General features: G+C 32.4%; 1 protein-coding gene across 2 annotated transcripts in view; it reads right to left on the bottom strand.

Annotated features, from left to right (window-relative positions):
* The window catches only part of LOC128238635 (receptor-type tyrosine-protein phosphatase eta-like), a 105,647-nt gene that overhangs the window by 30,341 nt on the left and 47,446 nt on the right, over positions 1 to 27,860 (bottom strand). For both annotated transcript variants that reach the window (XM_052954751.1, XM_052954752.1), the window contains exons 5-9: positions 19,303 to 19,491; positions 16,621 to 16,809; positions 12,896 to 13,084; positions 9,167 to 9,355; positions 2,502 to 2,651 (exon numbers count right to left, since the gene is read on the bottom strand). In XM_052954751.1, coding sequence (XP_052810711.1) covers positions 2,502 to 2,651; positions 9,167 to 9,355; positions 12,896 to 13,084; positions 16,621 to 16,809; positions 19,303 to 19,491 — 906 coding nt within the window. The remainder of the gene's footprint in view (positions 1 to 2,501; positions 2,652 to 9,166; positions 9,356 to 12,895; positions 13,085 to 16,620; positions 16,810 to 19,302; positions 19,492 to 27,860) is intronic.

Here is a 27,860-nt window from a genome sequence, read left to right as displayed (position 1 = left end):
AATATACGAATTAGAGTAAATTAAAACAGTGTTCGTCGCAAAGATACCTATATGTGTTCATGCATAAAGAAACATTTGGCGATTATTTTTTCCATATGTGACCCTTAAAACCATACATATAGACATAATCTGAATCCCCAACTACTGACTGGTTTGCAGTTGAACATTCGCGAATAATCGACTGGAAATGGTCGAATGTTCGACTGGCGAATATACAAATTAAAGTAAATTAAGACAGTGTTTGTCGCAAAGATACATATGTGTACATGCATAAAGAAACATTTGGCGATTAATTTTCCCATATGTGACCTTTAAAACCATACATATAGACATAATCTGAATCCCCAACTACTGACTGGTTTGCAGTTGAACCTTCGCGAATAATCGACTGGAAATGGTCGAATATCCGACTTGCGAATATACCAATAAAAGTGAATTAAAACAGTGTTTGTCGAATCCCCAAATGACAACTAGCAGGTAGTTGAATATTCGAATCCCCAACTGGCAACTGGTAAGTAGTTGAATATTCGAATCCCCAACTACCAACTACCTTCCAACTTTACCGTCATGTTAGATTGTGCCGATCCATTGAGCTTTTTATTTATCAATTTTTTTTTATCTTAATCGTATCGTCCGTAGGACTCATTTTCGTTAAAACCATCATATGTGCATACTATACATAAATACAATTTTATTTTAGTTTTAGCAATAACCATGCGCTCCTATTTCTTGTTTGTTTGTATGTATTTGATTTACTTTAAAACATTTCAAGAATAAATCGGAGCTGTTTTAATAAAACGAGGAATGGTTTCTCCGTTGAAAACCTTTGATACGATTAGATTTTCAAGAACTGTTTTTTTTCTAAGTATGTATGAATTACATTTTTCATGAAAGCATGGCTTTCAATACAAAATTAAGTATATACTTCGATATTAACATCCGCAATATCCTGTATATGTGTTGTTGTTGTTCATTTAATAATTCCACTTCCAAATATTTCCGGAACTTGCATTAAATACCCTTCGCAACAAATCCCACCGTGAAGTTTTGATCAACCGATAACACTTTTATTTGTTGTCATACAATAAAAGGAATTTTCTCATGGTTTATAGGATCAGACATTTAGAAAGAAAATGAATGTAAGAAATATATATATGTAGCAAAAGTAAGTCGTAATTGAAAAGTTCAATGTGATATCTATAATATTCTTAAATAAGATCTTAAAATGTGACACAAATGCTTTATTCCACCGAAAAGCGTGAGTTATGCAATTAAAAATTGGATGGTATTATATCTAATTTCCTAATTGTGCTGAAGCGAGTAACTGTATGTGGTTGGTTGGTGTAAATTCACATACAAACTAAAATGTTTTAATTTTAACATATTTAGGAAAAAAATATCAAAAAGAGTGATTTATTCAACAGAGTACTCACGAAAGATACAAATCCAGTACAGAAATTCAATACATGCTGCATTTGTTGTTTTTATTGTATAAATGTAATTTAAATTACTAGTACTGCAATTCACGATAGCACAGGCAGGCACAATAAGAGGACAAATAAATACTTATTTTCGCCAGTCTGTATCAAAACCCGTAAAGAAAGAAATTCCTCAACTGTTTATGTTACAAATTATATTAACAGCCAAAGGCGGTAATACTCTTATATGTAATAGATCAATGTTAATTCAAAACAAAAAGTTACCAAAAAAACATGTAATCATGGATGTATTCTTATACATGGCTTTCGTCCAGACTGTGCATAGGTATTTAGTTCATGCTCACTAATGGAATGGTTAGAAGTAAAATTATCCAACTTTTAAACAACAAACAAGATTAATACCACTTCACAATTGATATAAGTGAATGTCGATATTGTATGTGTTTTTTTTTTCAATATTTTGTGTTTCGCCTTTAAACACAACATTTAGCTTTTTTTGTGTCCGTATGAAAAACGAATTGAAGGTTTCAGAACAAAGACGATAATAAAGAAGTGAAACTATTTGCGAATGAATACAAATGAGGCAAATTTGCAACGACATATACAGTTTTATCAGAGTTGTTTATGTATTATTTTTGGAGTTTAATGGCCTCCCATCTTTTAAACATAACGATATTTTGCTGGTTCTAAGTATTAAAAACTAAATGTATGCATGCATTTTTAAATCTATGTTGTTGTTTTTATTTCATACGCGTGTTCGATTATGCATTTTGGTGTGTTCGTTAACAACATTGATTTTGACCTAGGATTTAGACCAATAAAAAGTTCAGGTTCTCGTTTGGAGTCAATACATTTTAAAATAGAGCTGATTAAAAAAGACAAAGCTTAGAAGCGGTCGGCTTAAGATAAACAATAGTTTATTTATAGTACATTTTGCATTTTATTCAAGCTGTTATCTTGATATGTGTTAATTTTACATACATGTAATTAGCAAATTCTTGACATATAATATGAACAAAAACGATAAAAGTGTGATGTATCTTTAAATGAGTCAAAACTTACCCGCAATACAGGCGTTGTTGTAAAAATAAGGAGCAGTCTCTTTACATACACACGTGTAACCCCTGTCCTCCTCTTTCCTGCATACTGCATTGTCAGTGATGCAAAGATTTAGTCCATCAACTGGTGTGCATGATTCATTAAACTGTATTTCTACAAACAAAGGAAAATACAATGACGTATTATTTTATATCAAAGACTTTAAAATAAGTTTTCAATCAATCTGATATATAAAGATTTGTAAGTAGGAAACAAGATTTAATCGATGTAAATGATGCTACTTAAATAACTAAGTAGGAAAGTAATTTTATTTCAAGAACATAGGAAAATGAATCGTACAGTAAATAAGAGCTTCCTTTGATGTTTATGCTGTCTTTATTATCACGTTAGAATTTCAAATGCAATAGGTCAATCCCTTTAAAGTCGTAAATTCCCCATTAGTGGCGTGACTTGTTATTCAGTGAATGCTTACTTTTAGTGTTATTTACGCTTCAATTTATTCAATAATATGATTAATACAATGCCAAGAGCTGACCATTCTAACAACTAAGGTAATACCTATTTCTGCTTGTTGCGGTTAACATTTATAATCTTAGAATGGCATAATTGAATTGAATGTTTGCGTTATTTTCTGCAGAGGACAAACTGAATGTAAATGCCTGTATTATTATTAAATAGACCTATCTATGATGAATGTTTATCATTTAAATATTAATCGATTGTACCAAGCCTAACATTTGGATCATATGCATTAAATGCAAAGTTACAGTTTGCCAGAATATTAAATGAACAAAATCGCAATGTCATTTTAAAAACAAATGGCAAGAGCTTTAAATAATTACAGCGATAGATATAAAATGAACTCCTGGTTTGTGGAAAAGTCTATCAAAACTATTCAAAAGCAATCATTTGGTTCAAAACGTACTGACAGTTTGCTTAAGGGGTTGGTCCGGTCACCTATATTTTTGTAGAGATATTTATGATATGAGAAGTGTATGTTTCTAAAACCAAACTTAAAATTGATTAAATTTAAATAAAATGTTTAAAGAGGTGTACATGCATTAGAAATGAATATATCCTGTGTTTGAAATCGTAAACTCATGGCAACGGAATTTTCAAATGAACATCATTTAGTAACAAACTTTCAACACATCGTTAATTATTTTCATTGTGCACAACCTAACGTTTAATCCACAATGAAAAGCATTGACTTTAGTATCAACCAAAGCATTTACTGTCCCTGACCTGATACAAAAGCTGTAAAATTGTAAAATATTACACCAAAATAGCTTTATTAAAGCCTTGCTATAAAATGTGTATTTGTTTATTTATTTTGTTTCGTATGAAGTGAAAGGAATGACATATAGTGATTTGTTTTGGGATATTTTATTATGCATATCTTATAAAGACTAGTGCAACTATTCTTCTTTACTTAGTTGGCATACAAGAGTTTGCTGTCTTATCATAATTTCACACAAACATCTTGATTGTGCATTTTTTGTCGTGGATTATTCATTACCAGAAATTGAAAAACACGAACAAATATAGACAAATTACATCAGTAAACACAATTATGTGGTAAGATTTTTATGCTTATCAAAGTTACTTAAAAGAGTATTCCTGCCCAAAGATACTTTGCATATATTACAATATTACAAAACGTCTTTCTTTATGTTTAGTATTTTCCAAACAGTTACCCACGTGTGTACACACTTGCATTGTGCGTTTTCCGAAGAAGGCCTAATACCATTGAGTGACCAATTTTTATTATAGGAAAAAGTGCCCATATAACTATGACAGAGTTTCAGATAATATTTGATGAAACCCCGAGGTTCGCACGATGCTTTATCTAACAGAAATAAATGGGAAGTACCAATGGAATCCCTACCTCGGTCAGTGACTCGCAATCCTAATGAGGTAGATAAGTGGAAGTAGCATAGCGCTTTGCAAACAGTAAATGTATATATTAGATAGTCTTTTTTTGAGGTTTTATATTGGAGAAATAACAGGAGAAATACTGAACATTTTTTAAATAAAATTTCAAATGAAGAAAATTAAGCTTCTGTTTCTAAAACAAATGTGATAAAAGATTTTTCGAAAAATTATCAATATTGGTTTGTAAAAATCGCTGATTTAATCTTTCAATAATTATCTGTAATTGTCTTATTGCCTCCATTTTTTTAAACACTTTAAGTTGAGCAGGGTATAACACGATTGCTAACAATAGTCCAAAAGTATAACCATTTGATTGTTTTTTTCTAATGCTTGACCCTGTGACCTAGTTTTTGATCTAGTGACCATGTTTCTGTACCAAATTGACCCACATTAACAACCGGTCTTTATCAATTATCACGGGGGGGGGGGGGGGGGGGGCTCTCTGAGCCAGTTTGAACATTATCTGACATTTCCCTACCAAGATATTGTTCCGTAAAGAAAAAATACCTTTTGATATTTCACCTAGTAACATAGACTCTTCACCTTAAGTGATCAACCATCAAACTATATATCCCTTCTGAGACAAGCTGGTCAGGGGATAACATGATTGCTACAAATTGTCATTACTAACCCCTTCATCGTTTTTTTTTCAAGATTTTAAATTGTTTTTGACACCACATTACGAAGTGGACAAAATATTATGTCTCTAGTGTGTTCATTTTTTTTCCAAGATTTGACCTTGTGATAAAGTATTTGACCCCATGTGCCCCTTTTTTTTATAAATTTACATAATTTATCAAAGAAAACATTCTGAACAAATTTCCTAAATATATGACAAAATACATTAGTTTAAACAGTATTTATTTTAAATTTACATATACAAGGTATTTTGACATTCAAAAAATAAAGATTGGAAAACAAGTGACTAAAAACTTTCCATTCCTAACAAAAGATATTGCCTTTTGTATGTTTCTAAGATTGTTTCTTCATTTTGACCTAGTGACCTAGTTTTTGACACAACATGACATAATACAAAATTAAAAATAGAGTTGCTGACAGAAACATTCTGATAAAGTGTATGAAAAAAGGACAAAATATAATGTATTAAGTGTGTTCTTATGATTTTCCTTAAATTGTTGCCATAGATGTTGACACTACATAATCTAATTTCAAATTATTCCAAGAGTTGATGAATAATTTTTGGATAATGTTTCATGAATATTGAACCAGACATATTATAGTGTATTCAAAAGAAATAACTCAGATTTGTCCTCGTGATCGAGTTTTGATCCCAACATGTATATGCGTTATAGATTTTATCAAGGGAAACATTTTGATCAGGTTTCATAAATATAGGAAGAGACATATCTATGGTCTGCTTTTGTTCACTATACGAAAAATCCAACAATGTCGTTGGACAGCGCTCTCGACTACGCCGCTTTGTCTTAGGAATGAATACAATAATGATGTAATTTGTGCCAGTGGAAAGCAATAAAAAGTCAAATTAAAAAGTAAACAAGAAACGCCGCGATGTGACAAAATCAGGTTTTCAAATGATTGACAAAACTTCAGCCTTTGTTTAGAGATTAAGTTCCAACTGCTTTGTTACTTTTGTAACAGTGATCTTGGCCCTAGAGTCCCAAATCACAATCCCATTGACGTCCTTCATAAACTCGTCCTACATATCATGTTTGGTCACATTATGTAAACTAAAGTTATTCAATTCCGAACGGTTATCTATTCTTTAGTAACAATGACATTGACTCTAGGGGCCCTAAACGCAATGCAATAACGGGTCTCCATAAACTTGTCATATTAAGTTTGGTCACACTATGTCTACACTTGCTTATTCAGTACCAAACCTTTTTCTACACTCAAAAACAGTAACCTTGACCTTGACCATGACTCTCGGGGCCCCAAACACAATCCCTTAAAAGGTATCTTTAAACTCTTCTTATATACCAAATATGGTAGCAATGTGTCAACCCTGTCTTAAAATGATTCAATACCGACCATTTTTCTATTTATAGTAACCTTGACCTTGATCCTAGGGGCCCCAAACACAATCCCATGAAAGGTCTCCATAAACTTTTTATATACCAAGTTTGATCACTATATGTTAAACCTAGCTAAGTTATTCAATACCAAAGGTGAGTTTGACGCTGCCCTTCCACCGGCACGCCCGAACAATGACACAAGTCATCCTAATAATTAGTATTCCCAATGTAATTATGTAACCTTATTGTGAGATGGTCGATAATTATTGTGCGAAGTATTAAGTCAATCGAATGAAGGGTATAGAAGTTATTAATTTAAATCCTGACTTATCCCTGAAGTTCCTAAGTCAAACAGGGACCATAAGTTGTATAAATGATGATATGAAGTTATGTAACCTCATTTTGTGATGAATTTGATCAACTGTGTGAAGTAGTCAGTGAATTGAATGAAGGGTATAGAAGTTATGTATAAAAAATCCCAACTTCCCCTAAAAGTTTAACATGTCCTTAAAATTTTAACATAAGTTCCTAAGTTAATCAGGGGACATAATTTGCAGTAAGGATAATATGTAACCTCATTGTCTGATGATTCTAAACAACTTAGTGAAGTATTAAGCGAATTAGAAAAGGGTATTTGAGTTATAAGTGAATGTCAACCAGTCCTTAAAACTTTAACCGGACGCAGATGCCAACGCCGACGCTGGGGGAGTAGTAAAGCCTCCTTATTCTTCAAATAGTCGAGCTTAAAATGTAATCGTTTTGTTTGAGTGATTAGTGTACATTTTAAAGATAGTATTAAAACATTTAAAACAAATACGTAAATTACTTGAGAAAGTATTAGTTTGTCAAGTCACATAATAAAATATATAACTCTGAATTTATCATATGTGAAGTCTTGTAAATGATATTCTACCAAACGTTAAGTTCGTACTTTTTTAAGAAGAAGAAGAACCAAATAATACCCAAAATGTATCTCGATTTCTGTATTTATATTCTGAATATCATTCTTTAATGTATACATTTTATACATGCCATGAAATGTTGAAAAAATGTTTAAAAATGTCAAATGTAACATAAAAACTTGTAAAATATCAGTACATATAATTACAATGTTTTACTCCATATTGAATTTCATAATCATAGTTTTAAATTGTATTAGACATAACATGTATATTTTATTGCTGGTTTTGTTGTTTACTTTATAACACATATAAAGAGTTTGGTTATCATACTTTGGTAGTAGACCCAAAGTTTTTTTGTGAATGTGATCCATTAGCGTCACCTCATTTTAGTAAAATTCTAGGTACCATTATGTTAAAAATACTGTTAAACTTCGATTTTTTTTTCATTTCAAGAAGAAGGTATTAAACCTAAAGTATTGAATTCTGTCTTCGACAGATTATCAAAGAAATGGCATCCACACGTCGCCCTTTGCCGAGCTACAGGTAAGGTAGGGAGAGCACACAAAAAACTGGTATTTAAAAAAAACTTGAAACAGGCAGTGCAACCCTAGTGCATTTTCCTTCCTCCAAGCCCTAGCGTTGACCATTAGTCGAACCAAAGGCGGTGGTGGCCGCGGTGACACTTGTTGACCATTAAAATGATTACCATAGAAAGTTAGAACAGGTCATTTCGGTGCGGTCAGGTGACTGTTGTAAGAATCAGTTTTTTTCACATGTCCAATCATTATTTGGGATTTTATTATGAATACAAAGTCGTCATGTCAGTTATGTTATAAATACCTTCACAATGTAGCAAGATTTGCCCCCCTTCCCTCATGTGCATAGGTTAACTGTGAGATTTTAAAGTATGCCAATTTATCTTTGCATAAGACTTTTTTATTTTACAACTTAACCATAAACATCCTGAGAAAAAGTTGCTTAGACTATATTGAAGTTCACGCAGGTATTATTCTGTTGTTGCATCATATATATAAAGCTAAATAAAAACGTTTATTTAAGATATATTTTTAAATGTAAAATCATCTTTTGTTGTTGTTGTAAGTCAATCGAGAAGTTTTGTTGTATTGTTTCAGATGGTCACCAAAGAAAGCTTACGGTGAATTTTCAATAAATTCAGTAGATCTACAGAATATGGTTTTATAAACGGCCACTATAATATTATCGTTGTTGGTGTATTGCAACTTATTATTGTACTTTGAAGAAGGTCACCCATGAAGTTTCTGTGAACTTTCTGTGAAGTTTCATTGAATTTGACCTGATTGATTTAGAATAAAAATCAAGCAATTGTTGATGCAATTGTACGTGTATGTTACATGTGTGTGAAATATTTCTGCGTTCGTAGTTCGTACTTTTTTTCTTAACACAAAGCCAATAATTTTCAATGCCACTTCCAAAAGGGGCCTATCGTTGTAAGCGTATATAAAACAATACGCACACAGTGCAAGTGGTTCGTTTTCAAATCATTAGTGTTTTGCTTAAACATAATAGATCTGCATGTAAACAGACGAGTTTTATAATAAAAAATTCAGAGTCAGAATCAATTTTTAAAAATGTATACTATTTTATAGACAAAGGGTGCAATTTTTGATAGTCTGGAATTATCAGATCTGCATTTTAGGATGATATTGTTAATAAAGTTTAAAAGTTAAAATTTATTTTACTATGAGATAGACAACCATTAGAATAACACTTAAATACGATGTTTGATGACTTTTAATAGTGAGTCAATGTCGACTTATACACCAATAATATTTAACAAGTAACAGACGTTTACCTTTCTTTACACAACCTTTCGGTATACTCCAATTCCCGTCGTTTAGGCATGTGACGTATTGTGTTTCCTCTCCTCCTGTGTTATTGATCTCGTAGCCAGGTACACAAGTAACAGTCGCATTAGCTTGGTATGAAGAACCTTCAGGGTATGATACGTTGATGTTGTCTTTATGCGGAATATCGTCACAGTCTGTTAACAAAATCAAGGCATGAGCTACTGAGGGAAAAAACAAACAAAAAAACGGTTTCCAAACGAATATCGGGATTTTTATGAATCAAATAAATAGCAATGAGTGTTAATGCTCTAATTAAACAAAAGAAATTAATTCCAAGTCTGTCGACAATATAAGTATGTTTTATATGTCAAATTGCCCCATACTATGTCTTATGGTTTCTTGATGGTATATTTTCCAAAAAGAAAGATATTCCATAAATTTGTGGAAAAGAGTGGATACAATTCATTTCCTAGTTACAAAAGTTGCAAATATTTTTCTAAAAATATATGCAATCATCAAAAAGGCCCTAAGCCATTGTTGATAGGGCAGTGTTGACTAGTTTTTCTCATAAACATATTAAATGTATATCAAAACATTTCCGAAAAAAATATAAATACCTTCTGATTGAAATTCTGACAAAATTTTCTTTCGTAAAATTTCCTTAACTTCAAATTACACCTGCACATGATGCAATGTATTATGCTTATTAAAATCTGAACCTCAAAACTAAATCGAAAATTGAATTGAAAATGATTTTTAAACGTTTTATGATTCGGTCCTTCAAACGACGTTTGTTCAGTGGAAGGCCCTTATTTCTAAGGTCAATTTGATAGTATCCGTTTGTGTTCTTCTTGGTTGTAGACAATTTCTTTGTTGTTAGGGACAATGTTGATGAAAATGGAAATGTATAAGTGTAGGTCTTTCAGATTTTTTTACGACGTTTACCGAGTTTCCGCATAACTACCTGCGCGAGGGTTTGGATGAACCTATCTTACACAAGCGGACAGGCTGATGCTTTTACTCTCACCTCTGTTAAACAAAGTTTGAAACATACAAATGTGTGTATGGTATTTCACCAGGATATAATCAACACCTTGTAGCTTTTAAGACATGTTATTTTAATCGCAGACATAAAAACTGTGTATATGTGCCATCAGTAAGAACAACTAAACATGGAGAGAACTCTTTCCGCTTTGAGGCCAGTGAGGTATGGAACAGCCTCCCGAAGGAAGAAAATAAGGTTCTCTCAAAACAATCTGGATTTTAGAAGGCTGATCCGCACCTGGACAGGTCCCTATTGTAAATGTCTCAACGGAAGAGGAGTGTTGTTTTCAGTGGGATGGCTTACACCCACTAGAAAGGATGTGGCATTTAAATACCAGAAAAGATTTCAGCGAACATTTTGAATATGAATAACAAATAATCTAATTAAATAGCACGTGCTAATATCTTTATATGATTGTTTCAAGTTTATATAACATCTTTCGAACACATACAACCACTTGCGTGTTTTTTCGGCAAGTATTTTGTTTAGGTGTTACGACTTGGCATTTTCAGTTAACATTCTTTCACAGTGGTAGCTGCTGATATCGTCAGGAGAGTGGCCTTGCAGAGGTTTAGATAGTTACCTGTAGGCAGGGATTGACCCAGTCACGGGATCAACAATGCCTTTGTACGCTACCGTGTCCGATAATATCAGCAGTATTTAAATTACATGATAACTGAGCAGTACTTTCCAGAGATAATTCCTATCAAACTACACTAATTATAACATTTTTACCAACTACACACTAATGTACAATGCTGTAATTCCCATGTATATAATGCTCCTTACAATTTTGCTATTTAAATGAATTCGGTTATCCTTTAATCCTTTAAGTTATACTTATGAAACAACTTATCATTTTTGCAGTGGTATGACAACTAGCGGAACCGTGTGCGTATGGATTGCCCGTACAGCCGGGTAAACTTGCTGATGTTATCGCTGTATTTGTCCCTATTTTAACCTATATATTTTTATTTCCAGGCCACAAGCTCATTATTTTGTTTTGCTTAAATGATTATCTACCAAATGTTACTTTCTATGATGTTTACATGTTACATGCCATGAAATGTTGATTGAATTAAACAATATTAAATGTATCATAAAAGGTGTATAATGTCAGTACATATAATTGTAAAATGTTTCACTCCATTTTGAATTCTATAATCATACTTTTGAATTGTATTAGACATAACATGTATATCTAAATGCCAGTTTTTTGCTTACTTGAAAACATAATAATTATGTAAAAAGTTATTTCAAGTTATTAAGGTTATTATAGTTCGGTATAAGCCCCATTTTTTGTTCAATGTGATCCATTGGTGTCACCTCATTTTAATTAAGTATTTGCTGTAATAATATTAAATAATCTATAAAATTTTCGTTTTTTTCGTTTCAAGAACAAGGTATAAAAACCACAGTAATGAAATCTGTCGACAGAATATCAAAGTAATGGCCTCCACACGTCAAACTTTGCCAAACTATGGGTGAAGTAGGGAAAGCACACACAAATCAGCCTTCACTGAAACAATCAGCCTTCGCTGGCCCATTTTACCATATAAAATTCTTTATCAATATAGTACTGATAATAAAAAATAAACTTGGTACATGCAGTGCAACCCTAGTGCATTTCCTCTCCTCGAAGCCAAAGCGTTGACCTTTAGTTGAACCGAAGGCGGTGGTAGCCATCACCATCAAAATGATTACAAAGAAAAGTGAGAATTGTTCATTTCGCTGAAGTCAGGTGACTGTTGTGAGAATCAAGCATTTTTGGACCTTATTGTGAACACAAAGTCGCCTGGTCAGTTATGTTATAAATAACTTGACAATGTAGCAAGATTTGCTACCCTTCCTTCAAGTACATAGGTTAACTGTGAAATTTTAAAAAATGTAATTTTATCATTGCATCAGACTTTTTTCTGTTACAACTTAACTATAAACATCCAGAGAAAAAGTTGCTCAGACTTCATTGAAGTTTAAGCAGGTATTATAGTGTATTGCATCATATATATATATATATATATATATATATATATATATATATATATATATATATATATATATATATATATATATATATATATATATATACATATAGATGTTTAAATGTAAAACAGAAAGTAAACCATATTTTGTTGGCGTTGTAGGTCAATCGTAAACGTTCGTTGTAATTTTGTAGATGGTCATCACAGAAAGCTTACGGTGAAGTTTCAATTAAATTGCTTTAGTAGTTTCAGAGAAAATATTTCTGCGTTCGTAGTTCGTACTTTTTTTCTTAACACAAAGCCAATAATTTTCAATGCCACTTCCAAAAGGGGCCTATCGTTGTAAGCGTATATAAAACAATACGCACACAGTGCAAGTGGTTCGTTTTCAAATCATTAGTGTTTTGCTTAAACATAATAGATCTGCATGTAAACAGACGAGTTTTATAATAAAAAATTCAGAGTCAGAATCAATTTTTAAAAATGTATACTATTTTATAGACAAAGGGTGCAATTTTTGATAGTCTGGAATTATCAGATCTGCATTTTAGGATGATATTGTTAATAAAGTTTAAAAGTTAAAATTTATTTTACTATGAGATAGACAACCATTAGAATAACACTTAAATACGATGTTTGATGACTTTTAATAGTGAGTCAATGTCGACTTATACACCAATAATATTTAACAAGTAACAGACGTTTACCTTTCTTTACACAACCTTTCGGTATACTCCAATTCCCGTCGTTTAGGCATGTGACGTATTGTGTTTCCTCTCCTCCTGTGTTATTGATCTTGTAGCCAGGTACACAAGTAACAGTCGCATTAGCTTGGTATGAAGAACCTTCAGGGTATGATACGTTGATGTTGTCTTTATGCGGAATAACGCCACAGTCTGTTAACAAAATATATTTCTTAAGTATTTAGGTATTGTAAATCAAGGCATGAGCTACTGAGGGAAAAAACAAAACGGTTTCCAAACGAATATCGGGATTTTTATGAATCAAATAAATAGCAATGAGTGTTAATGCTCTAATTAAACAAAAAAAATTAATTCCAAGTCTGTCGACAATATAAGTATGTTTTATATGTCAAATTGCCCCATACTATGTCTTATGGTTTCTTGATGGTATATTTTCCAAAAAGAAAGATATTCCATAAATTTGTGGAAAAGAGTGGATACAATTCATTTCCTAGTTACAAAAGTTGCAAATATTTTTCTAAAAATATATGCAATCATCAAAAAGGCCATAAGCCATTGTTGATAGGGCAGTGTTGACTAGTTTTTCTCATAAACATATTAAATGTATATCAAAACATTTCCGAAAAAAATATAAATACTTTCTGATTGAAATTCTGACAAAATTTTCTTTCGTAAAATTTCCTTAACTTCAAATTACACCTGCACATGATGCAATGTATTATGCTTTTTAAAATCTGAACCTCAAAACTAAATCGAAAATTGAATTGAAAATGATTTTTAAACGTTTTATGATTCGGTCCTTCAAACGACGTTTGTTCAGTGGAAGGCCCTTGTTTCTAAGGTAAATTTAATAGTATCCGTTTGTGTTCTTCTTGGTTGTAGACAATTTCTTTGCTGTTAGGGACAATGTTGATGAAAATGGAAAGGTATAAGTGTAGGTCTTTCAGATTTTTTTACGACGTTTACCGAGTTTCCGCATAACTACCTGCGCGAGGGTTTGGATGAACCTATCTTACACAAGCGGACAGGCTGATGCTTTTACTCTCACCTCTGTTAAACAAAGTTTGAAACATACAAATGTGTGTATGGTATTTCACCAGAATATAATCAACACCTTGTAGCTTTTAAGACATGTTATTTTAATCGCAGACATAAAAACTGTGTATATGTGCCATCAGTAAGAACAACTAAACATGGAGAGAACTCTTTCCGCTTTGAGGCCAGTGAGGTATGGAACAGCCTCCCGAAGGAAGAAAATAAGGTTCTCTCAAAACAATCTGGATTTTAGAAGGCTGATCCGCACCTGGACAGGTCCCTATTGTAAATGTCTCAACGGAAGAGGAGTGTTGTTTTCAGTGGGATGGCTTACACCCACTAGAAAGGATGTGGCATTTAAATACCAGAAAAGATTTCAGCGAACATTTTGAATATGAATAACAAATAATCTAATTAAATAGCACGTGCTAATATCTTTATATGATTGTTTCAAGTTTATATAACATCTTTCGAACACATACAACCACTTGCGTGTTTTTTCGGCAAGTATTTTGTTTAGGTGTTACGACTTGGCATTTTCAGTTAACATTCTTTCACAGTGGTAGCTGCTGATATCGTCAGGAGAGTGGCCTTGCAGAGGTTTAGATAGTTACCTGTAGGCAGGGATTGACCCAGTCACGGGATCAACAATGCCTTTGTACGCTACCGTGTCCGATAATATCAGCAGTATTTAAATTACATGATAACTGAGCAGTACTTTCCAGAGATAATTCCTATCAAACTACACTAATTATAACATTTTTACCAACTACACACTAATGTACAATGCTGTAATTCCCATGTATATAATGCTCCTTACAATTTTGCTATTTAAATGAATTCGGTTATCCTTTAATCCTTTAAGTTATACTTATGAAACAACTTATCATTTTTGCAGTGGTATGACAACTAGCGGAACCGTGTGCGTATGGATTGCCCGTACAGCCGGGTAAACTTGCTGATGTTATCGCTGTATTTGTCCCTATTTTAACCTATATATTTTTATTTCCAGGCCACAAGCTCATTATTTTGTTTTGCTTAAATGATTATCTACCAAATGTTACTTTCTATGATGTTTACATGTTACATGCCATGAAATGTTGATTGAATTAAACAATATTAAATGTATCATAAAAGGTGTATAATGTCAGTACATATAATTGTAAAATGTTTCACTCCATTTTGAATTCTATAATCATACTTTTGAATTGTATTAGACATAACATGTATATCTAAATGCCAGTTTTTTGCTTACTTGAAAACATAATAATTATGTAAAAAGTTATTTCAAGTTATTAAGGTTATTATAGTTCGGTATAAGCCCCATTTTTTGTTCAATGTGATCCATTGGTGTCACCTCATTTTAATTAAGTATTTGCTGTAATAATATTAAATAATCTATAAAATTTTCGTTTTTTTTCGTTTCAAGAACAAGGTATAAAAACCACAGTAATGAAATCTGTCGACAGAATATCAAAGTAATGGCCTCCACACGTCAAACTTTGCCAAACTATGGGTGAAGTAGGGAAAGCACACACAAATCAGCCTTCACTGAAACAATCAGCCTTCGCTGGCCCATTTTACCATATAAAATTCTTTATCAATATAGTACTGATAATAAAAAATAAACTTGGTACATGCAGTGCAACCCTAGTGCATTTCCTCTCCTCGAAGCCAAAGCGTTGACCTTTAGTTGAACCGAAGGCGGTGGTAGCCATCACCATCAAAATGATTACAAAGAAAAGTGAGAATTGTTCATTTCGCTGAAGTCAGGTGACTGTTGTGAGAATCAAGCATTTTTGGACCTTATTGTGAACACAAAGTCGCCTGGTCAGTTATGTTATAAATAACTTGACAATGTAGCAAGATTTGCTACCCTTCCTTCAAGTACATAGGTTAACTGTGAAATTTTAAAAAATGTAATTTTATCATTGCATCAGACTTTTTTCTGTTACAACTTAACTATAAACATCCAGAGAAAAAGTTGCTCAGACTTCATTGAAGTTTAAGCAGGTATTATAGTGTATTGCATCATATATATATATATATATATATATATATATATATATATATATATATATATATATATATATATATAGATGTTTAAATGTAAAACAGAAAGTAAACCATATTTTGTTGGCGTTGTAGGTCAATCGTAAACTTTCGTTGTAATTTTGTAGATGGTCATCACAGAAAGCTTACGGTGAAGTTTCAATTAAATTGCTTCAGTAGTTTCAGAGAAAATATTTCTGCGTTCGTAGTTCGTACTTTTTTTCTTAACACAAAGCCAATAATTTTCAATGCCACTTCCAAAAGGGGCCTATCGTTGTAAGCGTATATAAAACAATACGCACACAGTGCAAGTGGTTCGTTTTCAAATCATTAGTGTTTTGCTTAAACATAATAGATCTGCATGTAAACAGACGAGTTTTATAATAAAAAAATCAGAGTCAGAATCAATTTTTAAAAATGTATACTATTTTATAGACAAAGGGTGCAATTTTTGATAGTCTGGAATTATCAGATCTGCATTTTAGGATGATATTGTTAATAAAGTTTAAAAGTTAAAATTTATTTTACTATGAGATAGACAACCATTAGAATAACACTTAAATACGATGTTTGATGACTTTTAGTAGTGAGTCAATGTCGACTTATACACCAATAATATTTAACAAGTAACAGACGTTTACCTTTCTTTACACAACCTTTCGGTATACTCCAATTCCCGTCGTTTAGGCATGTGACGTATTGTGTTTCCTCTCCTCCTGTGTTATTGATCTTGTAGCCAGGTACACAAGTAACAGTCGCATTAGCTTGGTATGAAGAACCTTCAGGGTATGATACGTTGATGTTGTCTTTATGCGGAATAACGCCACAGTCTGTTAACAAAATGTATTTCTTAAGTATTTAGGTAATGTAAATCAAGGCATGAGCTACTGAGGGAAAAAAACAAAAAAAAAACGGTTTCCAAACGAATATCGGGATTTTTATGAATCAAATAAATAGCAATGAGTGTTAATGCTTTAATTAAACAAAAGAAATTAATTCCAAGTCTGTCGACAATATAAGTATGTTTTATATGTCAAATTGCCCCATACTATGTCTTATGGTTTCTTGATGGTATATTTTCCAAAAAGAAAGATATTCCATAAAATTGTGGAAAAGAGTGAATACAATTCATTTCCTAGTTACAAAAGTTGCAAATATTTTTCTCAAAATATATGCAATCATCAAAAAGGCCATAAGCCATTGTTGATAGGGCAGTGTTGACTAGTTTTTCTCATAAACATATTAAATGTATATCAAAACATTTCCGAAAAAAATATAAATACCTTCTGATTGAAATTCTGACAAAATTTTCTTTCGTAAAATTTCCTTAACTTCCAATTACACCTGCACATGATCCAATGTATTATGCTTATTAAAAACTGAACCTCAAAACTAAATCGAAAATTGAATTGAAAATGATTTTTAAACGTTTTATTATTAGGTCCTTCAAACGACGTTTGTTCAGTGGAAGGCCCTTATTTCTAAGGTCAATTTAATAGTATCCGTTTGTGTTCTTCTTGGTTGTAGACAATTTCTTTGCTGTTAGGGACAATGTTGATGCAAATGGAAAGGTATAAGTGTAGGTCTTTCAGATTTTTTTACGACGTTTACCGAGTTTCCGCATAACTACCTGCGCGAGGGTGTGAATGAACCTATCTTACACAAGCGGACACGCTGATGCTTTTACTCTCACCTCTGTTAAGCAAAATTTGAAACATACAAATGTATGTATGGTATTTCACCAGGATATAATCAACACCTTGTAGCTTTTAAGACATGTTATTTTAATCGCAGACATAAAAACTGTGTAGATGTGCCATCAGTAAGAACAACTAAACATGGAGAGAACTCTTTCCGCTTTGAGGCCAGTGAGGTATGGAACAGCCTCCCGAAGGAAGAAAATAAGGTTCTCTCAAAACAATCTGGATTTTAGAAGGCTGATCCGCACCTGGACAGGTCCCTATTGTAAATGTCTCAACGGAAGAGGAGTGTTGTTTTCAGTGGGATGGCTTACACCCACTAGAAAGGATGTGGCATTTAAATACCAGTAAAGATTTCAGCGAACATTTTGAATATGAATAACAAATAATCTAATTAAATAACACGTGCTAATATCTATATATGATTGTTTCAAGTTTATATAACATCTTTCGAACACATACAACCACTTGCGTGTTTTTTCGGCAAGTATTTTGTTTAGGTGTTACGACTTGGCATTTTCAGTTAACATTCTTTCACAGTTTTTTTCGTTTCAAGAAGAAGGTATAAAAACCACCGTAATGAAATCTGTCGACAGAATATCAAAGTAATGGCCTCCACACGTCAAACTTTGCCAAACTATGAGTGAAGTAGGGAAAGCACACAAAAATCAGCCTTCACTGAAACAATCAGCCTTCGCTGGTCCAGTTTAACATATAAAATTCTTTATCAATATAGTACTGATAATACAAAAATAAACTTGGTACATGCAGTGCAACCCTAGTGCATTTCCTCTCCTCGAAGCCAAAGCGTTGACCTTTAGTTGAACCGAAGGCGGTGGTAGCCATCACCATCAAAATGATTACAAGAAAAGTTAGAATTGTTCATTTCGCTGAAGTCAGGTGACTGTTGTGAGAATCAAACATTTTTGAGAAAAAGTTGCTCACACTTCATTGAAGTTTAAGCAGGTATTATAGTGTATTGCATCATATACATATATATAGCTAGAGAATAGGATGATTTAAGATAGATTTTTAAATGTAAAACAAAAAGTAAACCATCTTTTGTTGGCGTTGTGGGTAAATCGTAAAGTTTCGTTGTATTTTTGTAGATGGTCATCACAGAAAGCTTACGGTGAAGTTTCAATTAAATTGCTTCAGTAGTTTCAGAGAAAATATTTCTGCGTTCGTAGTTCGTACTTTTTTTCTTAACACAAAGCCAATAATTTTCAATGCCACTTCCAAAAGGGGCCTATCGTTGTAAGCGTATATAAAACAATACGCACACAGTGCAAGTGGTTCGTTTTCAAATCATTAGTGTTTTGCTTAAACATTATAGATCTGCATGTGAACAGACGAGTTTTATAATAAAGAAATTCAGAGTCAGAATCAATTTTTAAAGATGTTTACTATTTTATAGACAAAGGGTGCAATTTTTGATATTCTGGAATTATCAGATCTGCATTTTAGGATGATATTGTTAATAAAGTTTAAAAGTTAAAATTTATTTTACTATGAGATAGACAACCATTAGAATAACACTTAAATACGATGTTTGATGACTTTTAGTAGTGAGTCAATGTCGACTTATACACAAATAATATTTAACAAGTAACAGACGTTTACCTTTCTTTACACAACCTTTCGGTATACTCCAATTCCCGTCGTTTAGGCATGTGACGTATTGTGTTTTCTCTCCTCCTGTGTTGTTGATCTCGTAGCCAGGTACACAAGTAACAGTCGCATTAGCTTGGTATGAAGAACCTTCAGGGTATGATACGTTGATGTTGTCTTTATGCGGAAAAACGCCACAGTCTGTTAACAAAATGTATTTGTTAAGTATTTAGGTATTGTAAATTAAGGCATGGGCTACTGAGGGAAAAAAAACAAAAAACGGTTTCCAAACGAATATCGGGATTTTTATGAATCAAAGAAATATCAATGAGTGTTAATGCTTTAATTAAACAAAAGAAATTAATTCCAAGTCTGTCGACAATATAAGTTTGTTTTTTATGTCAAATTGCCCCATACTATGTATTATGGTTTCTTGATGGTATATTTTCCAAAAAGAAAGATATACCATAAAATTGTGGAAAAGAGTGGATACAATTCATTTCCTAGTTACAAAAGTTGCAAATATTTTTCTAAAAGTATTTGCAATCATCAAAAAGGTCATAAGCCATTGTTGATAGGTCAGTGTTGACTAGTTCTTCTCATAAACATATTAAATGTATATCAAAATATTTCCGAAAAAAATATAAATACCTTCTGATTGAAATTCTGACAAAATTTTCTTTCGTAAAATTTCCTTAACTTCTAATTACACCTGCACATGATGCAATGTATTATGCTTATTAAAAACTGAACCTCAAAACTAAATCGAAAATGAAATTGAAAATGATTTTTTAAACGTTTTATGATTCGGTCCTTCAAACGACGTTTGTTCAGTGGAAGGCCCTTATTTCTAAGGTCAATTTAATAGTATCCGTTTGTGTTCTTCTTTGTTGGAGTCAAGTTCTTTGCTATTAGGGACAATGTGTAGGTCTTTCAGATTTTTTTACGATGTTTACCGAGTTTCCGCATAACTACCTGCGCGAGGGTTTGGATGAACCTTACACAAGCGGACACGCAGATGCTTTTACTCTCACCTCTGTTAAACAAAATATAGATGAAGTATTTCTTTTAGTATATTTTAACATGCTAGTACTTTTTACTGTCCATGTGGGCAAGATAAGGATTTCCAGCATGACAAAATATTTGGATTAACTTATATGGGTTTCGAAAATGGTATGTCAATGCTGCTCCATACTAGAATTCAATTAAAAGTAAAATGAATTTTATATAAAAAATAAAGTCGTTTTTCAAAACTTCAATATTGTCTATGATTTTATCTAGATAAAGCACATACAATTAAATAAATAAATTCTGCTAGCATTACTGGAGATTTTAGTTACAGCTGATAATAGTATACCCCCAAGGTGTCCACCGCTGTTGTTAGAACAAACAAATTCCAAAAACGCACACTGTTGTTTATTATTTGATATTTACACCTCAACTTTCTTTCCTTAAATGAATTGCCTTTCGGCAATTGCAGTTATCATCCGATGAACGCAACATCTTCGAATATCTTCGGATCGTGAATCATCGCATAACAATATACATGAAAATTGTTGATCTTGTTATTGTTTGTATTGTGTAAGTAGGTCCCGTAAAATATAAATCAACATTTTAGTGTTAAGTTATGGTATCTTAAACGTATTGTTGCCGTAAGTGTTTCAATTTTAGGTTTAAAAGTGATTTTTAAAGGTTGATCACTTTTTCCGCGATATTGTGACGTCATTTGATAAAATGTTTCCGAACGCAATTGGGCTTGACAAAGTGTGTGGAGTCCGAAGGAGTCCGTTCATACCCCGATAATGACATCAAGCCCGCAATTAATTCCTTAATTACATAATCATCCAAATATGCGTCATCTCTTGCCAGTAAGTAATTACATAATAAGGATATATTATTTCTATTGTTTTTCATTCGAAGAAACACGAATTTAGAGAAACTTAAGTTATCTAACCAAAACAAGAAAAATTAATTGCCCAATATTTAGTATATTATTTTGATAAATACCTCAAGTCAAGAAATTAAACTACGTTCTGCTGATGTTGATGCATATTTTAAGTAGAGATTATGAACATTCTTAACATTTTATGACACCAAAATGCACCTCAAAACATTCACCAGAAATTCAGTTTCGTGAACTGTTTTCACATTTTTATTCAAACCATTCATTATCTCTCAATTTGAGTTTAATAACAATAAACAGAGATAAATGTAAACAAGGTCTTGAAGAGAGTATGAGAAAGCAGTATGAACTTAACATGTGCACATGGCGTTTTTTATGTATCAAAAATGTTTTAAGTATAGATAGGGTCGAAATTATTTTAGCTTTTACAAAAAATCATACTAAAAATTATTAATATAGTTATATTTTTGCTAAACATGTGCTTTATTTTTCTGAGAAGCAAAATATTATACACAAGTATTTAAGTATACATCATGGTAATCACGTTGGCATAAGTCTAACTTATCGGAATTATGAAATGCATTGAAGTTGTGTTGTTTTGTCTGTGGAGTGTCAGACATGCCATTTTAGGATCAACAACAGCTAACTGATGTACGTGAACTTAGCGGCCTAGCGGCCTAGCGGCGTGAAGTTAGCGGCATAGAGGCGTAGCGGCGTGAAGTTAGCGGCATAGCGGCCTAGCGGCGTGAAGTTAGCGGCCTCGCGGCCTAGCGGCCTAGCGGCGTGAAGTTGGCGGCCTAGCGGCCTGGCGACCTAATTATTTGTTCTTTTTCTAAGCAATTGAAATTAAATCAAAGTTTTGTATTCATATAGTTACATAGCGGCCTTAAATTGTATTTTTCTTTACCTTTTATTCTAAAACAATTTTAAATTAACTGTTCTATGCATAAATTATCACTCTGGAGCGTTTTTCAACTTTTTTTCAAAAAAGTCGATCAAGCACTTTAGCGACCTAGAGGCCTAGCGGCGTGAAATTAGCGGCCTGGCGCCCAAGCGGCCTAAATTGAATCCTATTTCAAAGCATGTATACATGCATTTTCTTCTAAAACAATGGCATTTTAACTGTTTTTATGCACACATTAACACATTGAAGCGATTATCAACATTTTTTTTCAAAAACGTCGATAAAGCAGTCAGCTAATTCAACCCATTAAACAATGATGTAATTACTGTTTTATGCACAAATTATCACTCTGAAGCGTTTTTCAATTTATTTCCAAAAAATTCGATCGAGCACTTCAGCGGCCTAGCGGCGTGAAGTTAGCGGCCTTGCGGTCTAACATGCTATCCTATTTCAAAGCATACATACATGCATTTTTTTCTAAAACAAAAAAAGGTTGATAATCGCCTCAGAGTAATAGTGTGTGCTTAAAAACAGTTAATATATCATTGTTATAGACAAAAATGCATGTAGACATGCTTTGAAATAGGAAACCATTTTAGGCCGCCAGGCCGCCAGACCGCTAAATTCACGCCGCTAGGCCGCTGAAGTGCTCGATGGACTTCTTGGAAAAAAATGAAAAACGCTTCAGAGTGATAATTTGTGCATAAAACAGTAAATATATCATTGTTTTAGAAGAACAGGCATGTTTAATGTTTGCTTTGAATTAGCTGACTGCTTTATCGACGTTTTTGAAAAAAAATGTTGATAATCGCCTCAGAGGGGTAGTCAGTGCTTAAAAACAGTTAATATATAATTGTTTTAGAAGAAAATGCATGTATACATGCTTTGAAATAGGATAGCTTTTTAGGCCGCTAGGCCGCTAACTTCACGCCGCTAGGCCGCTAGGCCGCTAGGCCACTGACGTGCTTGATCGACTTTTTTGAAAAAAAGTTGAAAAACGCTTCAGAGTGATAATTTGTGCATAAAAACAGTAAATATATCATTGTTTTAGAAGAACAGGCATGTTTAATGCTCTGAAATAGCTGACTGCTTAATCGACGCTTTTGAAAAAAAACTGTTGATAATCGCTAATAGCTTCAAAGTGTTAATTTGTGCATAAAAACAGTTAATATTTCATTGTTTTAGAAGAAAATGCATGTATACATGCTTTGAAATAGGATACCATTTTAGGCCGCTAGGCCGCCAGGCCGCTAACTTCACGCCGCCAAGCCGCTAGGCCGCTGAAGTGCTCGATCGACTTTTTTGAAAAAAAGTTGAAAAACGCTTCAGAGTGATAATTTGTGCATAAAACAGTAAATATATCATTGTTTTAGAAGACGCGGTCCGCAGTTTTCATAGTTGAACAAACAGGCCATCATTACAAAATAAGTGATAGTTCCTGAATTAGTTCCTTTGGTCCAAAGTTATTTTAAGTTAGGTCAATCTCATTTCTGAAAATGAATAGCACCACATTTCTTTTAGAAAATAAAAGTATAAAAGTTCCAGCGTTTTTATTTAAAAAGGAGATTAATTACAATTGAAAGCGCTGTGTACGGACATTAAGTAATAAGTCAGTGTAATACCATACAGCCAGGTACACAAGTAACAGTCGCATTAGCTTGGTATGAAGAACCTTCATGGTATGATACGTTGACGTTGTCTTTATGCGGAATAACGCCACAGTCTGTTAACAAAATGTATTACTTTTAGTGGTTAGGTATTGTAAAGCATGTAATAAATTACTGAGGGAAAAGCGGTTTTCAGGGGATTATCTGGATCTTAATGCAACTTCAGATGACAACATAATACCCAAAGTGGCGACCGCTGTTTTTTTAAACAATAAACAAATTCCAGAAATTCACAGCGCTGTATATCATTTGTTGCATAATCATCCTAATACGCGTCATCTCCTAATGCCAGTTAGTAATAACATAATAAGGATATATTATTTCTATACTTTTTTCATTCGAAGAGTATGATTTTAGAGAAACTTAAGTTATCTAAACAAAACAAGAAAAAATAATTGCCCAATACTAAGTATATTATGTTGATCGTTGTAACTCAAGTCAAGAAAAATGCTACATTCTGCTGATGTTGATGCTGAGGGAAAAACAGTTTTAAAGAGAATATCAGGATTTGTATTAATCAAATAAATATCCATGAGTGTTTATGCCTTATGTATACAAAAGAATTTCCTTCCAAGTCTGTGGACATAATAAGCATGTTTGTTGTCAAATTGCCGTGGACAACCCATTCAGCATTGCCTTATATATTCTCTTTTATTCCACTGCTCAGTGATTTAACATATTATGTAAGTTACATGACATGTAATGCAATGAATAATATGAATAATACAGGTTCAAAAAATACTTATCTTATACAGATTATATAGTGTATGGTTATTACAAATCATTGATTATTATGATTGAGATAATCTTTCAATTGTTTGCTTACAATATTTACAGGCTTGCATACTCTGTATTTACCCGACATATAACTAAAATCTTATCGAAAACGAAAAATAAGCATTGAGTGACAGTTTGAGATGTGTATGTTGCGGTACTAATGCGACAAAATGGAAACAATATTTTATCATGTTTATACACTAGTATTGGTATTGTACAGACAAATAGTATCGTGAACAAATTTGCATGCTCTGTTTAGAAATATCTTGAAAGATTCCTCCGAAAGACTGAACGCAGTGATGAAGTTTGGCTGGAAGAGTGAGCGCATGAGATATTCAGAAATGGAAGACTGAACGCAGTGATGAAGTTTGGCTGGAAGAGTGAGCGCATGAGATATTCAGATATTTAGATATTTTGTCTAACAAACATTTTAACTTTTTATAAAGACATTTCCAAAAAAAAAAAGGCAAATGATTTGATTGAAATCTTGCAAAATTTAAAGTTGAACTTAGCATGTACATACGTTTTTAATAAAATTTCAAAAGTGTTTTAAGTATTGCTGGTGTCGAAAAAAGTTTAGCATTTACACACATTTCTTACTCAATAACATTAATGGCAGAGTTATAGAAAGACGGCATTGGCAAAACATAAATAATTTCAATATGTATGCTAAAAATTAAGAAAAAACATCAAATAATACACGCTGCTGTAATCATTTTACATTCAAACAATAGATTGTGTTTGGTTGTTGTTGCTTTTTGTAAAATATTTGATGAAACAAGCATATTTATAGACCAAAACCATGTTTTTACCCCGGACAAAATGTTGTTCCCCATATGATTTTTCTAGATTTTGTCTTAGGATGAATGCATATGTTATAGGCATATGTTGCTGCATACCATACATTGAAAACCATATATCTGCGGGGGGGTTTTTTCGTTTTCGACACCAAGTGCATTATTTGTACAAATATGGCAAAATTAAATTCAGCCGATTGATGACAAGTCTTCTCTTGTTGATAAAAAGGCTATATATTATGCTACAATGTATGAAAAATTAAAACGTCTGTATACTAAATACCCAAATTTGACAATGGGCAGCATATCAAATGAAGTTAAGTATAAGACTATGTTCTTGTGGTTATTTTGCGGCCAAAAGTGATTATTTTACAGGTAACGGGCGCGAATCCTACTTACGTTTACTCTTTTTTCCAAACCGCTTCCATAAACGTTTCTTAACAAAAAATAATTAATCTAAATAACGTATCACAAGTGTTTGGCCTCGCTGTTATGTTTCTTAACAAAAAATAATTAATCTAAATAATGTATCACAAGTGTTTGGCCTCGCTGTTATTGCTGTAATCTGAAAAAATGTGAAACAAAATGGTATTGAAATGATGAATGAATTTCGAAATTACATAACATAACGTTAATCTATCTTGACGTTATAATTTTCTAAATCATTGTATGAAAATCAAGAAGAAAAAAAGGATAACGATGCTATCGTAATCGAACAACAACAATGTCGCTATAAATATCAGTATTGCCAAGTGTCTTGTCCACCGAATTATGTCAGATACAAAGGTGTGTACAAACTTACAAATGCCTACGTGTAAGCCCAACTGATGTTCGTTGAAATCATTAGTTGGTCGATATAGGTATCTTCATACAGTTAGTTTATTCGATAAAACGTGTAAAGACGAACGAAAGTCATTTTACACTGCTTTAAATAATTACAGAAAATATAAAACTGAGGAAAATAAGGCTATAATGATTCGGTCGAGAAGAGTTTATAAAAGAGGCGCTCGATGTTTTAACTACCAAAATATGAATAAGCGGACGGATCAATTAATAAATGCTAAAAATAAAAATGCAAAAGAATATTGGAAATTATTAAAAGATGGAACAACTCATAAAACTCCTAAAAATATATCTCTTGAATCGTTTACAGCCTACTTCCAAGGCAAATTGAAAGGATACACACCCAATTCATAAAATATGTACTTTCGGTTAAAACAACAACACAAAATGACTATGTATATGCAGAGACGGGCAGATTAGATCTACTGTCGCAATGCATTATAAATATTATTAAATACTGGCTTAAAGTTTTAAGTATGCCGAATTATAAATATGTAATAACAATCTATAATGTAATGATTAACGATGTTGTAAAATTCCCAAATAAAACAAACTGGGCAGTACATTTTAAAACAATATTGAGTAATATGGGGTTTCATCACGTCTGCCTTGCACAATGAGTTGGTGATATTTCAAGTTTTGTGTCATTTTTAAAGCAAAGAATACGAGACGTTTATGTTCAAAATTTAAACAGCAGATTGTCAGACTCCTCAAGAGCTTTATTTTACATTAACATTTCCAAATTTGAATTAAAACCCTATCTTAATGTGTTAATGTACAGAAATTCAGAATTGCTTTAAGCCAATTAAGATTATCGTCGCATCGGTTAAATATAGAAGTTGGTAGGTGAAATAATACAATTTTGGAACAAAGACTTTGCCCACATTGTAATGTCTTAGAAGACGAAGTTCATTTCTTGGATGAATGCAGCCTGTATACAAATATTAGATCTAAATATATTCCTAGATATTATCGTACTCATCCAAATAGGTTTAAAACCATAGAATTGCTGAATACAGATCATATTGATTTGTTAAAGAATCTTTCTATTTTCGTGTATAAAGCATTTGCTCAGAGAAAGAATTTCATTACTTTAAATGATACATGATTATTATATGTTTTAATACCAGCCGTTATGTATTTGTAATAAGGATTTGTTCGTAATAATTCTTCATTTGCTTAACATTTGCTACTATTGTTGTTACTGTAAAATATCTCAACTAGTTAAAAAACATATATACACCGCCAAGCAAGTGTTAAATAATGGAAATGATCATGGACTATCATAGTCTACTTCATTGATGTATATATGTGTGATGTTATGTGTGGAAATAAACTTGTGTTCTGTTATATATACCTTTAATTGTATGGACTCTATCGACTATATTATAACCGATGTCAAAATGATGAAATACCCGTGCTCAGTGTGTTCTAAGAAATGTCAAGATTACTGTATATTATGGGATGTGAGAATGGGATATATTGAAATGATTCAATTAGTATGATTATTTTACCTGATTTTGAAATGTTAAGAACACTTCCGCTTAAGGCACTTAGGATTTTCAGTAATTACAAATCTGATGAAAACATTTGAATTTATATGGCCGAAAAATAATTAGAAGAAAGAAAAATGAAGATCATACTAAAGGAATGGTAGATGTTAAAAAGGATTAGAAGAC

The sequence above is a fragment of the Mya arenaria genome, chromosome 6 (genome assembly GCF_026914265.1).
Source record: "Mya arenaria isolate MELC-2E11 chromosome 6, ASM2691426v1".
NCBI lineage: Eukaryota > Metazoa > Mollusca > Bivalvia > Myida > Myidae > Mya > Mya arenaria.
Note: the sequence above shows the minus strand (reverse complement) of the source record. Positions and strands in the feature narration are given on the sequence as shown.